Below are 16,015 nucleotides of genomic sequence, written 5' to 3'. Positions count from 1 at the left end.
TCCACGGCTTGGTGTGTATTGTTCAACTTTGGAGCGAATGCACCAGCCTCATTGCAGGCTGGTCCTCAGTTCCTGGGACGTGGTTGATACACACATGGAATATTCTGGCACTCTGACACTTCCTCTGAATGAAAAATGACACTGAATAGTTGTGTGAATTTCATCCCCATTCATGCAACAGATGAAAAAACAACTCATATTTGGCAAATGTGCAGGAATGGGAGAAAAGATTCAAACTGGAAGGAAAAAAAGCAAATGTTCTCAAGAGAGAATTGGTTTTTTTCCCCACAATAAAAAAAAAAAAGCAATGGAAACTCATGAGCTTAATCCTTGACAGATCTGGTCAGGCGAGTGTAATATCTTAATGGGGTGTTAAGATCTAAGCAACAGATTCTTGCAGGAGGATGTGTTACATCTCCTGGCTGCCCATGAGGCATAGAGAAGAGATTTATCTGCAGATGAGGATTCACTTTAGGCCCAGCTCGGAGCAGATCTGGGCTCTATCTGTGCAGATCAGCCCTGCTCCTTGTCTCCCTTGCCGTGGCTTTTGTCTTATTTATTGACTCTACTTAGGACAGCAGCTGTAAGTTATTAAAGTGACAGAAAGCTTGCATTTTAGTGGAGGTAATTTTCATTTTTCGGATCATTTTCACTCTGGCTGCCTGTGCTAGAACCAGAGCCAGTGAAGCACAGGCTGTGTGTCTCTCCATGCAGTTTGGGGAGTGGGCTCAGGGAGAGGACCCCTGCTCCCTGAGCACCTGAAGGGGCAAAGAGGTACCTCTGGGGTACCTAAAGAGCTCTTCAGGGGTCCTGAGCTGCTCCCTGGCCATTCCCAGGAAAAGCCACAGCTCAGGCTCAGTGTGAGCTCAGCTGAGGCTCTGGGCTCTGCAGCTTTGGCACAACAAGGTGCAGGAGTCATGTTTGAGGCTGAGACACTGCAGGGTAAATCGGTGCCATAATGAATGTGAAATGGAACGTAGAGACAGGAAAGAACCCGTGAAAATCACATGGGAAAAGTGAATTGGGGGATAAAACCAAATGTCCTGCATCCAAGTGATGTTTTGATTACACAAAATAAACATTGCCTTGTCTCACCTGGCGGGCCTGGATATCTTGTCCTTAAGCAAGCATAGGTTTTTTGTAATATTTTCCAGTCTGCTCACAACAGCCTTATCGCGGAAGGACTGCGCCGAACCTTTCTGCAAGGCTTTGTCAGGAGCTGTGGCATTGCTCTGGAATGTTTATTGTACTCTGACATTATTTATACTCCATGGCCCCCATTGCCTGCCTGTCCCACCCGCTCCCGGGAGATTAGCAGAGCCAGGAGAGGATAAATGACGATTAGCAGCCAGTCGAGGGATGAGAGCTGAAAGGGTCAATATAAAACAAAGCTGCCACATATAATTCACAAAGAATGTGAGGCACTGCCTTTCAGAGGCAACATTCACATAGCCGGGGCTTTAATGAGAATGGAAAATGCTAACATATAAATCCAGCCCTAAAAAAATATATTAACAACAAACATACTGAGTGGTAAATATTTTTACCATTAAGCCTGGTACTCTGTTTCTGACGTGAGCTATTAAAACTCCTCCTAAAGCTTTCATTAAATCATGTCCTCAAAACTGGCTTTAAAACATGGCCCTTTGTTTGGAAAGAAATTACTCTGCAGATGGATGAGGAAAAACCATCTGAATATCTTACAAAATCTTGGGTTTTTTTCGAAGCATGAAATGCAGACCTGATCAAACTCTGACTGAAGCTGACAAAGAGGCTCCTGGCACCCAAAAAAGCTGGTGTGTTCCTCCAGGAGCTCAGCTCAGTTCAAATCAGTGTATTTATGTCATATAATGGTCCTGTTCAGCTCCTTCCTGTGCATACACTCAAAAAAGAGGGATTTTTGGTTTTGTTTTTTTACATTTTTTTAGAAAAGGTAGTACATATTGCTTCTTCACTTGGAAGTGTATCTTGGGATAACCACTGTGTGCCTGCTGTGTGAAAAATTGACTAAATAGTCTCGAAAGCCTTTTCCATAACACATTTGAGTGAATATGGATTGGTTCTTCTAAGTTATGACTTTCACTCTTGTAGGAAACAGATGTTTGCTAACTCAGATTTCATTTCTGGTTTGGCAAAGAAGTGTGCAGCTGAAACCAAAAAGGGCCAGGGAGAATTGCCATTGCTGTTGGGGTTTTAAGCTTTAAAGTGTTGCTTTGGAATTCAGCACAACTTCTTGCTGTTGCTGGAGCTGTTAGTGGTAGGTACCAAACCTGTTTTGTGGGGTCTCAGTTCAGCTGAGCTCAGTGAAATCTGGTTATCAGAAATGCAGGGATGTGTGGTTTGGGTGTCTGAGGTGTGGGAATTGCAGCAAACCCTGCCAGGCCAGGGGTGTTCAGTGCCCAACTCCTGCCCAGCTGCTGCACCAGCTTGTTTCTTGTTTAAATCCTCTCTGCCCCATGGCATGGAGACTGTGAACCACAACTGCCGCTTAGATGCTAAATCTGAGTGTCTTGAATGGTTCTTGTCTGATGCAAGTGTTTCTCTCCTTGGAAAAAAAAAAAAACCAAAACATCAGGAGTAAAAGTCCAGACACTGTTTTGGAAACTGAGAATTGTGGAAATATTACCTAACAGGAAAAGTATTTTTCAAACTGATTGTCCTCTGTGCATCCCTTTAAGGGATTATGTTTTATGCTGCCTTCTGGTCCCTGTCACAGCTCTTGTCATTGCCTCAATGATGTTTCCTCTTACAGAGCTCTCTGCTGGGCCTGGAGAGTTGTATGGCAAAGGGAAATATTTCTGCCTTTGTCAAAATGCTACAGGTGAATGGTGGGGACAGAGGAAGATTCATTTGATTTTTCTTTGTGGTTCTGTTGGATTAGAGAATGTGTGGTTTTTTAAATAGCTTTTTCTAGCTCAGTCAGACCTGTTGTTTTCCTTTGGTAGTATTTCTGCTTGAGTTAAGAAAAACAGAGGAGATTAAGAAGGGCAGTATAGAAGGTACATCTGCTTCTTGTAGAAAAGCAACACATTTTTAATATAAAAATGCAGAGTAGCAGAAAAAGGCACAGAAAACAAAAAACTTAAACAAAAGATATGGTCATCTATTTCATTAAGCACTTTTGGAAAGTTATCATGGACTTGTATCAGTATGACCACAAAGTCTATTGCATTATGCTGCTTGTGAGGAGGGTGGGGAAAAGCTGAAATGATATTTCATTGACTTGTCCAGAAATGCCTGTGAGCTTCTAGCAGTGTGTGTGACCAGAATTCTGCAAGGCTGGTGGATGCTTTGCACAGACAGCTTTATAAGTGCTTGACTTCAGTTGCATTAAAAAATAGTTTTTCAAGGAGCCTGGCAGTGCAGAAGCAGCATAAAGCAGCCCAGCCTTGGACCAGGGGAATGAACAGCACAACCAGCTGCTTTAGCAGCCAGCCTTGGCAAGAAATATCTCCCAGAATTACATCTTGGATGAACCAAATGGAGGTACTTTGGGATTTTTAGCTTTGCCTCATCCATGCTCCAAGATTACTTTCAGCCTGGCCCATTTAACTCAGATGTCTTAAAAGCAATCAGAGCATAAAAAACAGAAATGAGATCTTGGGTAGGGGAGGATGATCCATGGGAATCTGTGATTGTGGCCCCTCGGTGATCTCCAGGTGGATCTGCCATTGAAAAAAACAGATTTCCTTTTTAAATTTATTTGCCAGTCTGGAAAACTCTTTTTGAGCCCTGATAATCACACTGGGTTTGTTCCTCTGCCCAGTGAGACGTTCTGGAGCTCTCAGTGAGTGAACTTTGGCAAAAGCAAAAAGCTGCTCTGCAGGGCTTTGCATTACATGAAACCAAAATAAAGTCTTTTAAGCAGTGAGTAACTGCCTAACATGGGCACCTTGAGTGAAATAACTTGCATTTTTAATTACTGGGTTTAAATTAGATGTCTTTGGAGCCAGACGGCGTTCATTAATTTTGGGGAGGCAATGTCTGGTTGCAGGCTGTGCACTGAGCCAGTTGAAGGCAAAGTGAATTGTCCCAAGTTCTGCATAAACAATTCCATCAATAACACACAGGAAGAAATTGGCTCTCTTGCTCTCCCAGTTGAATGGATTTGCTAAAACTCAGGGTGCATCAGTGTCGTTGGCTGAACTTTGCCCTCAGTCCAGCCCTCCCTCCAGGCTTAGATGGCTTTGTACACAGAATTTTTTCTTACAAATGGATAGAACTGTTTAACCGGAAGGACATATCAAAGCCTCTGGCTGCTATATTGCTAATTACTTAAATGAGGCTATTTCTAGAGAGACAACATTAATATTTGCACCTCGTCATTCTTTGGAACAGAGCTGTGCTTTATGGAACATGAAAAATGTTTTCACTTAGGCATGAAGGCAGCTTTTCATAGAGATCATCAGTTCAATTCTGTGTCTATTGGTGCTTACACAAGGAGAGGCTGCCATGCTGAGCTCTGCTTCTCACTGACTGGCATTTAAATTTTTTAAACATCAAATATTTACTGATGTAACCCAGTTGCTTCCCAAATTGAATTTCAAAGGTCCTTATCCTGCAGTTCCAATTTGTGCATATCTTCCATCCAAGGCAGCTCCATGCATCTCTTATGAAAATGAACCTGCTTCTTTCTGTAGCTATTTTGTAACCTTTCTGTGCTCTTCTTTATTGCCGTGATTTACAGCAGCATTGTGAGTGTTATTAATCCAGATTGCAGTCAATGGGAGTTTGGCAGGAGTTTACACTGCAGTGCTGCATCTTAAACAGTTCTGGGCTTCCAGGCTGAAAGGGTTTGGCTTGCAGCTCCTTGTCCCTTTGCACACAAACACCCACCGTGCCCAAATCACCCAGGCCAAAGAGCAGGGGAAAAGTAAAAAAAAATGTTATATATTTGAGATCTTTGAAACTGAGGAGTGCATGAAAGCACAGCCCACAGAGGATGTGTGGTTAGTGAGGCTGAACAAGGTAGATGTGCTGAGAAATCCTTGAGTTCAGCCCTCAGCTCTGACCCACTGGTGCTGTGCTAAGCACCAGAGAGATCTTCATGAGTGAAACTTCTCTGTTAGGTGGGAATTTTATAGCTGTAAAATTAAAGAAAAGCCACTTGGGAGCTGTGCATGTGAGTTTAGGGAGTTTATAATTCTAACTCAAGGGTTGCAGAGTTCCCATTGCCAAAACTGCAGCTTTCCTGGAGCAGTTTGGAAAGAACTGACTGAGATGCTGCTGAGCACCCAAAACCAGAGAGCAGAGCTGTTGCTCCTTTCACTCTGCCAGGACATTTCCCCCAGAGTGCCTCCAGCAATCACAGCTTTGCTGGGCGCCAGGAGCTCCCTGTGCTGTGGGCACTCAGTGGGGTTGGATGAAGGAAAAAGCTGAAGGAAGTGAAGCACCAAGGAAGAGTTTCTGTAGATCATAAATAGTGTGACAGAGGCACAGTACCTGACAGCCCTACTGAGACACACTGCAGGTGCTCAGATTTGGCTTTGGCAGCTGCATGAAGCCTCTTGTTCTGTGCTGGAAAAAAGATGGGATCCTGTGAAGAGAATGGCATTTTTGATTAAATGGATGTGGACTTGCTTCTAGAAAAACAGCAAGTTCTGATGTTCTACATATCCAAAAGTAATGAATTTTTCTTTGCTATGTGAAAGAATCAAAAAAGAAAGCGCCAGGACAATTTCCTCATCCATTCCCTCCTCCTTTTTTCTGTCTCTTATAGAAATGATATCTAGCAGAGCAGCCAAGATATTTTTCAGTCTGTTGCTCATGGGTCTTTTCATTCCTTTTTTTGTTCTCACACTGCTTGCCCAATACAGCAGCTGTTAAATAGACAACTCTGAGAACTGGGGAAGGATATTGGTGCAGCATTTGATTAACACTATTTTTGCAGGAAATTGAGATGTCAACTATTTTTAGCCTCAGGCAAAGGAGCAATCAAACCCAATCTATATGGCAACCTTCTCTCATTTCAGATGACTTCATGACCTCTGATATTTCACTGCTTTTTAACTTTTATTGCTGTCTGTCACAATTTTCCACCCGTTGTGATTTCATGCAATTTTTAAAACTGTATGAGTGTCTCATTAGGAAATACATTCAGCAAACTTTCCTGTTGGCCCTGGGAGCCTTTATTGTTGTGTTCATTGCTTCAGAAAGTGTGTGTTGGCACAGCTCTGTTCACTACAATGAAACAGCTAAAGCTCTGGCTTTTATCCATAACACACTCTAATTCCCTATTCATAACCTAAATTCCTTTTTGTGCAATTTGCAAATTTTTTTTCATTACATATGCTGGTTGCATCTTAGGGCCAATCAGTCAAATGGACTCTAAATTAAAATAGTTGGCTGATCTAAGCCCAAAATCTGTTGCAATGCAGTTTTCTCACAGCTTGGAAGAAAACAGCCAATATAGCCACTACAGAAATGGATGGTTCTTTTTTCTGTCTGTCTTTTTCCAGGTAACTGAGTAGAGGAAAGCACCCTAAAGTTTTAATCTTCTAGGTAATTAGGAGAAATAGATGGAAAGTCAATAAGCCATGTGTCCCTGAATAGGTCACGCTAACAGTCAGGATGTCACTGTGAGGACAGGAAATCCTTAAATTAGGAGCATCATTTTAGTCTCTAATTTAATCCAGAGTATTTTTGGAGATTGAGAGAGCAAGGCTTTCTCTGAATTAGACAAAATTCTGTACTTTGCAAACAGAGACAAGTGAACTCCAAATTGAACTTAATGGGGTAAATTTTCAACTGCTTTGGATGAGAGGAAGCCCAAAACATTGGGCTTGGAGCTGCTTGTTAGATCAGTGACAGACCTGACCCAAAGGTTTATCCTTCTGCACACTGCACAAAGAAAGTGCACACCCTGCACTCTTGGTGGTCACCACTATGTAGCTAAATATTTGCTTTTTAAATCCAGGGGAGGAGAGGAGAAACAAGCTAATCTCATAAAGGTTCACCCCACCCTCTGCTTGGCTTCTCTCCCTTGGCAAGCCTTCCCAGCAGCAGCTGGCTGCCTGTTTTTCTTCTGCAATTGTGTTCATGACATTTCCTGCAAGGAGGTTTTCCTGAAGGTTTCCAGCAGTCCTTTCAGCCCCAGTGAGCATGGCTTGTTCCTTGTTCCCAGCAAGAACCTTATTCCCATCACACATCCATGAGTATCCTCTGCAAATATCCTCTGAATTTTTGGGGTTTGCTTGTGACTCTGACTGATTTACTGAGGGCAAGTGGTTGCTGTAAGGGATGCTGAACAGCCATGGTGGAAACAGAGACACTCATGGGATCACAGAATTATCAAGGTTGGAAATGACCCTCAAGTCCTTCTTCAGGGTACATCAGCCAGGCACAGACTTTGCAGTGTTTCTTGGTGCCAAATGTCTGCTTTCCTCTTTTAATGTAACTCTTTTTGGAGAAGCTGCATGTAGCCTCTCCCCTCAGAAGGAATGACATGAAGAATGCAGATTAGGGAGGATGCTTGCACAGATCCTGGATTTCTCAGTGTGCTGCTCCTTTCCCTCTGCCTACTCCTGACAGCTTCATAAACTGTCCTTTCACAGGCTTTTAATAAACACTCAAGTGACTTAATCTTTTAGTGCAAAAGCCTTCTTGTGTTTTAAGCTTTCTGTTATCAATGTCATTAAATCAATATCCTCAGTTCTACAGGATCCAAGGCACACATAAGCTGTCACACACAGTTTAACTTAAGAAGTGCAATATTGAGGTACAGTCAGTTCCTTTTCATAGATTAGAGAGTACTTTGAAGTAGAGCTGTTGAGGATCAGAGGGAGTTTATTCCTCTGTAGCCAGTTTCTTATATGTTGGGGGCTTTCTATTTTCATGACAGTTTTGTTGCAGAACTTCAGTGAAGTCTGAGAAGATGAGTATTTTATGCAGTTACCATAAATGACACCAGAGAGCCTTGTGGAGTCTGTATTGTGGGTGATAAAACATGGGACATATTCTTTAAGAGAAACAAGAAGGCAAATCAGGATAGACCCTTCTTGTCTTTTCTTTAATACAGTTATCTATTTTTTTTTTTTATATTTATTTATTCTTCCTCCATCTGAGTACACACACAGTTCTAGACTGGTCAGAGCCTGTATGGCCTCACTTGGTGCAGTTCCTTGTCTAATGAGTGACATCTGTGTTTAGAGTTCAGACAGAGAAAAACAATTATGTGTCCCTTGCCAGAGAAATTTAATGGAGGGTAAAACATACATCTGGGATTTATTTGTGTAAAAATATACACAACTGCAGTACCATGTCTTTTTCCAACCTGACCCTGAGGTGCCCTTTCCATTTAGTATATTAAGAATCCCAATTTATCTGGAGAAATCTTACAAATCAGAAATGATGGTTAGTATTTGATCTTTGCTGTTATTACAGCAGATCTTTCTCTTTTCCTGTTTTTTTGGTTTTTAGCCACTGTTTATCTGCCATAGAAGAGAAATAATTTGTAATCCAAGCTGAGTGTAGATTGTTTGAATTGCTTCCTTCAGGAGAGCTGAGGTGATGGACAGAGCATTACACACCCAGCAGGCAAACAGTGTGGGATGTGCTTTGCTGCTGCTGGAACAGCAAACTCTGCCAGCAAAGCTCCAAGCTGAGCAGATTGGGGATTGGCAGGGAGGTGTTTCCTGAGGATGAGGGATGTCAATCTGACCCGTTATCCCTTCCCAGTGGGGCTCACTGAGTGTGAGGTTTCAGTGTTTCCTTTGCTCCCCTGGTGCCAAAGGGCTGCAGGATGTCCCCAGAGCCACCGGCTGAGTGACAATCCTTGCTCCCCCAAAGCTCCTGACCTGCAGCATTGGCTGTTCTGTGAGGAAGGAACTAGGAGTTTTGGCCAGGGATGTGCTCGAGCAGATAAGAAAATTCCATTTGTGTTACCCAGGCTGTGGGTTCAGAGGTCAATGTCCTTATCTCAGCACAGCTCTGAGGTGTGGCAATGCAGCAGGGATGCCCTGGGCTGGCAGAAATTTGGTTATCAGCAGGCAGGAGGAGCTGAGCTGCCCTGTGCCTGACACTGCTTGGTGCGCTGCTGGGAGAGGAGAATTGCATCAGGAACTTCTTGTTCTTGGTTGAGTTTCAGCAGCATGAGCTGGTGAGCTTTCTTTCTTCATTCCCTGACACAGGGAAAGCAAAACTTGATTATCTTTCGTCTTGACAGCAGAATTGTGTTGCAATAATCTGAGAGCTGTTAATTCACCAGTGATTGGTTTATGTTGAAGACTCTTGTAATTAAAAAATTGCCATAAGGTTTGGTCCACATAATGTGGACTTTGGGGACTGATGCATTAGAAAGGGTTGAACACTGGAAATCCTCTAGTTTGCATATTTTGTCTGTAACAAACTATTCACTCCAATAGAATTTGAATAATTTTGTCGTCAGGCTCATGTAACAGAGTGGAGAATGGGATCTCAAAGCTTCTTGAATATAGGAGATCAAATTGGTTGCCAAACCTGTTTATGGAAGATAGAATTTGTGTCATTGTAATGCTGAGATGTGCTAAAATAAAATCTTGAATTATGGCATTGCTCTTTCAGTTTGAATGTAGGTTTTAAAATAATTGCTATTGTGGAAAGAAAATGTCTGGGAGTTGGTAATAGTAATGCACATATTTCAGTGTTATTAATCGTAAAATGTGACATTTTTATTGCCCAGTGAGAACAAACGATGAACAAAACCCAAAGAAGCCAAGTATATGCCGAAGAATAATGTTCCAATCCTGCAAAAATTAACACATGCATTTGTGCTTATATACAATAACCAATCCTGGTTTGCTATTTACTTAAATGGGACTCAGGTTTCTCACCCAAAGTGGCAGGAGTTAAACCCCAGTGTGTAAAATTAAGACTGAATAGCAGTCTTTGCAAGCTTGGAGCTTATGTTAGAGCTACGAGGACTGAACAATTTTGCTGTCAGTTATGGTGTTAATCCAGAATAAGTCTCTTGAAATTATCGTAGCAATGAGAATTTGAAGTAGCTGGATATGGAATTTAGTCCTTTTTAAACATTCCTTCAGGGTTGATATTTTTTTCTTGCAGACGCCCAGACAGTACAGCCAAGCACTAAACAAGAGTAACAGAGTTCACCTTTACTGCGCATTTCTGGACTATAGGTATGTTGCATAATTTCAAGTTCTTTAACTTGGTTTAATTAAATACAGTTAGTTTGTGGTGCTGTTTGTTGCCTAGATCCTTCTTGCTTCCTGTCATTCATGGAAATAGTTAAAGACGTGGAACCACTGGTTTGTAAAAAACACAATCTGCTTGTTTCTTCTTGCCATAAATAGCAAACACAGGTCAGGTAGGTAATTGGGAACTGAAAAAAAATCATAATCAAAATTGCAGACTGATAGAAATGGTGCTTATCTTGTTTTATGAGTTTGTCCACTTGGGCGGATGCTTGGATGTTCCAGGCTGGCAAAGCTTCAGCACAGCCATTGTTTGCACTGGATCTGTGCTGTGTCACAGCACGGTGTGACATCAGCCTTTCAGAGCTGGGGATTTTGGCCAACTCATGGAATAGACAAATATAATGTCCCTGAATGCAAATTAGCATTAAAGGGAAACAAATATCACCTCAAATTTCACTCACAATATAAGAGCTATGGAAATGCAGTAGCTTTTTCATTTCTGGGGTTTTTTTTAGCTCTGAATACTTTAATTTTTTAAGTTTATTTTTTTTCTTCACTTTTGAAACATGCTGCTCTGAGTGAATTAATTGAGAAAGAATACAAATAGTGAATTTTGAATTTCATGGGGATTAACAGTTTTTGAGCCATAACATTATAAGCCTAATTGATGTAGCAACAGCCAGGGATGCTGTGATCCCTCCTGAACAATATGAACTTGGGAAGGTCACAGTAATTGTTTTATTGAAGTTTCCTTTCAAGTGTGTTGAACTGTCCCAGCTGTTGGCAGTTACTTGTTGTTATGGTTACTCACAAATTACAATAAATTAGAAGCAGATTTTAGTGAAGCAAATTACTATGGTTGTGGCATTGTTCCTGTGCTGTTCTCCACTGGGGCTCAGGCCCTGGAGGCTTTGCAAGGATGCAAACTTCAATACAAAATCTGTCCTTCCAAACGAGTTTCATTTGTGTCAAGATGGTTTTATTCCCCAGTGCATGGTAGTTAATTTGGTTTCTGACCTACAACAGAGTCTCTCTGAGAGCTCAAGGAGGTCCCAAAGGGCAGAAGGATGAGGTAATTCCTATCTGTAAAATAAGCACTGAGGAAAGTACAGATTGCAGGACTCAAAATAATATCAAAAGTAATAAATAGTTGGGAGACCTGTGGTGTCTGAGTCCTTGGATCCCCACAGAGGCTTCTGTGTCCCACTGCCTCCGAGGCTGGGAGAGCACAGGGAATTCTGGCTTTCCTTGCCTCCAAGAGAAAGCAAACCATGAGGATCACCGCTCAAAAAACTGCACCAAAAAAGCCAACTGCCTGAGGATCCTGCACAGCCCTGAGCCAGAGCTGCTCTCGCTGTCCCTGGGGTGAGGTGACAAACCTGGCAGGGATGTGAAGCTCCAGTCTGTGCTCCAGCAGCCTGAATGACCTGGCAGGATGGCTGTGACCCTGGGAAAGGCTCTGGCAGCACAGAACACACACTGATTTTTTTGTATTTTGCAAGATCATTGACCTGTCTGATACTACAGTTCTCAGAATACAGAAATTTGGGTCTGGGTGAAATGCCATAAATGAGACGCAAAATGTAAGGAAATAGTGTAGTTATCAGTCACTGATTGTAAAACTGAGAAGAAATCTCTAGAGATGTTCATGGAGGGGTCTGACCTGTGCCCTGGCCTGGGCAACATTTTCCTTAACCATTTCCCTGATGGAATGAGAAGACACTAGCAATGTCTGTGGGTTCTCCAGCCCGAGGTGGCTTTCATGCCCTTTTGTCTCCTGTGTAGCACAATGCATGTCAAATTAACCTGCACAAGATGCATTTTGACAGAGATCATGTTCTGGTTTTTGTGCTTTACAGCAATGGCACTGGTGTTTGGTCCAACGAAGGCTGTGTGAGGGAGAGTGGGGATCTCAACTACTCTGTGTGTCTCTGCAACCACCTCACCAACTTCGCCATCCTGATGCAAGTGGTGCCTCTGAAGGTGAGAGAAAGCAAAGGAATAAATCTGTTAAAAATGAAGTATAAATACATCAGTTACATCCTCCCATCATGTAAGTGACTGAATCCTTGTTTATGCCCAACATGGATTTATTTCACATCTTGTTTTCTGGGATGATGTTTTAATACTTCTTGACTATATTTATTTTTTACAGCTCTTGGGAACTGAAATGAAACATGTCTGTGTTAGGTTGGAGTTCCCTTTACCTTATTCTTACAGTTTTGGCATGGTTTCTCAAAGTTGCAGGCAGGAAAAGCACTAGAGGTTATTGTACAGGTGACCTTGACTTTTGTGATTCATTTGCAAGACATTATCCCTGTGGTATAAATTACCAGACTGAAGAGCTTCAATAGGACTCCTATTGCACTTCTGTCCCTGTGTGCTGCTGACACGTGTGGTACCTCTGCTGCAGCTGGGAGGGTTTGTGGTTGGCATGGAAGTTTATGGCCATGGCTCTGGCTCTGGGTAATTGCTGTGAACCCTGAGTTAGCTCTTTTGGGCAGGAGCTTTGCCAAGAAAGCACAGCAGCAGGGTCGGCAGCAGGGAGGGCAGCAGGGTGGGCAGCAGGGAGGGCAGCAGGGTGGGCAGCAGGGTGGGCAGCAGGGTGGGCAGCAGGGTGGGCAGCAGGGCTGGCAAGGGCAGTCAGGGTCCTGCAGGTGCAGAGGTGTGAGGGAACTCCAGCTGTGTCTCCTCAGGGACAGAGTGTCATGAGGAGTTCCTGACCCAGTGGCACTTTGTCCAGCTGCTCCCCTGCCAGCCCAGATGGCCCTGAGGAGTTCCTGACCCAGTGGCACTTTGTAAAAGTGCTCCCCTGGCAGCCCTGCTCAGAGGGTCACCCTGATCACATTGCTGTCCTGCTCAGGGTCACAGCTCAGAACAAGCTGCTCTGCTATCCAAAGAGCTTCATTAACACCCCCAGCCCTTTGCATCAGTCTGACTGCTTGAAGATGAGGTTTGGCTTCCTCAGGTCATCCAGTTTTTATCTCACCATTATTATCTTTATTACTTGTGAAGCACCTAATGACCCCCAACTGGTTTCCAAGTATAATTTTTCTAGGAACTCTTCTGCTGATAATAAAATGCAGCTTTGCCTGAAGACCTCCCATCTTGTGAGACAAAAGTGTCTTGGGAGAAATGTGCTATTATTAACCCTGTTTTAAAGAGCAGCATTCAGGGAATTATCCAGGATTAAATGAGACAGCCACCAATTAAATGCCAATGAAAGACTGGTTGATTCTCCACTGGGGAATTGTTCTGGAAGGCCTAGCTTTCAAATGAACAGATTCAGGATTGTGATGATTAATGGGATGCTGCAATAAGTTTTAGTATTATGCAATATTAGTAATCAGAGATCAAAGATATTTCATATAGAAGGCTTTGGAATCAAGTTTTCCTTAAGAAGTCTGACATGCATAACTAGGAGAGGCTGGATGTGAATGGACTTTCCAGTTCTTCACATTCCTTTCATGGTTCTATTTTCAGTCCTTTTTCTCTCCTTAAATTTTTGGATGCCTTTACATCCACTAAAATTTGTGCAGAATGTTTTTGCACAGCTTTGTTTTCTCTTTTATGATAATAGGAAAATCTCATCCCAAATCTTTGTCCAAGACATGCCCTTTAAACTGACCCTTTAGAGTTATCTTGTGCTACTAATTTTTTTAGCAAGTTAAAAAAGAATGGTATCTTTACTGTGTAATTGGCATGAAGATTAGAGTCAGGCAAAGACAGAGTTTGTGGACTTTGAGCTGTGCAAGCAGAATGCACTCAATCACAAATTCCTAAACATTGGCTAGGTAAAGCCTACGGAATCAACTTGACACTTGGAACTTCTCTCAGGTGTCCTTGGAAGCCTCTTGAGCAAATGTTAAAATGCTGTGGATTTTCAGCACCTATTTGTGTTTGTTCACCACATTCAGCAATTCATGGGCCAAGGTTCAAAAGGGGCTGTTTAAACAACCCCTTGGAACACCAGATTGTCAATGCTCTAAGAAGTTGTTGCAATGATGTTATATCTGATCTTGAGCTTTTGTTTATTTTTTTTCATAAATGAAGTGCACAGATAATATGAGACAAGTAAAAGACAGTGGGAGTACAAAATTGCCCCCATTTGAACAGTTCTGTTTACACAGCTATTATACATCTGTGGCCAAATAAATAGAAATGGATCCAATTTTTTTGTATGAACACTGGTTTTGACAGAACGTTTATTTTTCTCTAGATTCTGGGGAAAAGAAATTAGATTCTTGTGCTAAAGGCTCTGTTTTTCATTTAAAAAATGGAAATAAGTTATTGGAAATGAACTGCCTAAAAACTGTAGAGTTTTTTGTCAAACACTGTATTTTGGTACAAAAAAGTGAATTCATCTTTCATGGGAATTCTCAGGGTGTTTCCTACTTCCCTTCTCCTGTGGAAGGTTTAATTTCCCTTTCTCCCCGTGGTGCTGACAAAAGCAGCTCTCAGGGGAGCAGCAGAGGCAGAAACCTCTGCAAGGGAAGCTTAACATCCCTTAGTGCAGCAGGCAGGGGAGCAGGAAAACCAGGAATGCACAGCTCTGCCACCCCTCGCAGAAAGGCAGGCAGGTGCCCAGAAAAGAGTTTAAAAACTTTTAAAAGGGGAATATTGACAGCGATAAAGAGCTGCAATTCAGAGCAGCAGAGATGCAGCACTTCAGACCTAGCAGAACATCAACATCCCCGAGGAGAACACTTGTGTGGAAATCCATGAACTCCTGGGACCAGCTCAGTGTTCTGACTCTCTCAGCTTCTCTTCACATTGATTTTCTTTCTGCTAAAGAAATTAAAAAAAAAAAAAAAAAAAAAAAGGCATAAGCTTTCCATTATTGTGACTTCGCAGTTATTTGGAGTTTGCTTTTCCCAGCTGGAGAGCACAGAATCCTCGCGGAGTTCAGACAAAGCCAAGGTGTCTCTAAGCAACAAACACCGAAAATAAGTGACCTTGTTTAGAAGTACCTAACCTGCCGCAGGAATGGGTGTGGTGAGCATTTTATGATGAGCAGAGATCTCAGCTGGGATGGGAACACTTTGTCAAGGATGGTGACTTCTTTTTTTTGTTGTTGTTATGCTAAATTCCAACAAGAGTCTTCCTGCTGAGCTCCTTCTCTTTGTTCCTTCCCATGGTTAAACCAGGCTTTTTCCACCCCCAGAAGTACAGCAGGATCCAGAGCCTGGCAGCTCCCCAGTGCCTCCATCCCCACCTTCACCAATATCCAGCAGATCTCCCTCTCTCTGTACACATTTTGTGCATTTCTTGTGTACACAAATATCCTGCTCTATTCTCAATATTCTGTAGCATTGCAGAACCATGACTTACAGGAATTCCAGTCTCGCATGGATTTCATTTTGTTTCAGTGAGATTCACAGGAACAAAACTGTAGAATATCTTGCATCTGCTGGTGCTTTCTCTTGAATACTTGAAATACAGAGATGAGGGATGCTGATGAATTGTTAGACATTTATGGCACAGACTGTCAGGTGGGTTTAATTTCTAGGGAGCATAGATATGCAAGAAAGTTCTTGGGAACAAGCTGTGAGTCCTTCCCTTTTCTTCTTGATCTTTACTCAAATCAGGTTAGATTAATTCAGTCACTGTTCTACTGTATGCCAGCTGGAAGTAATCTCCAAAGGCTGAAATCTGCTGCGATGAAAAATTATTTTATTCCAATATTCAGAGAAAGCAATTGAAAGAGATTCATCACAAAGAAAAATTTTAAATTCCGGAATATTAACGTGAACGTGACAAAATGAACCTTCACTCTGATATCTGTGGGTGATACAGCAGGATATGGAGAGCTTTGAATGCTGCGAATTAGTTAAAACTGAGCTCAGATTACAAATGCAGTTGAACACCAGATTTTACATCAG

At 42.3% G+C, this 16,015-nt stretch overlaps 1 protein-coding gene across 2 annotated transcripts in view; it reads left to right on the top strand.

Moving 5' to 3' along the window:
- ADGRD1 (adhesion G protein-coupled receptor D1) overlaps window positions 1-16,015 on the top strand; it is a 121,043-nt gene that overhangs the window by 53,802 nt on the left and 51,226 nt on the right. For both annotated transcript variants that reach the window (XM_085075352.1, XM_085075351.1), the window contains 2 exons: window positions 10,042-10,115; window positions 11,993-12,116. In XM_085075352.1, coding sequence (XP_084931478.1) covers window positions 10,042-10,115; window positions 11,993-12,116 — 198 coding nt within the window. The remainder of the gene's footprint in view (window positions 1-10,041; window positions 10,116-11,992; window positions 12,117-16,015) is intronic.

This window comes from Lichenostomus cassidix, chromosome 15, assembly GCF_008360975.1.
Source record: "Lichenostomus cassidix isolate B80296 chromosome 15, HeHo_3.0, whole genome shotgun sequence".
Classification (NCBI taxonomy): domain Eukaryota; kingdom Metazoa; phylum Chordata; class Aves; order Passeriformes; family Meliphagidae; genus Lichenostomus; species Lichenostomus cassidix.
Note: the sequence above shows the minus strand (reverse complement) of the source record. Positions and strands in the feature narration are given on the sequence as shown.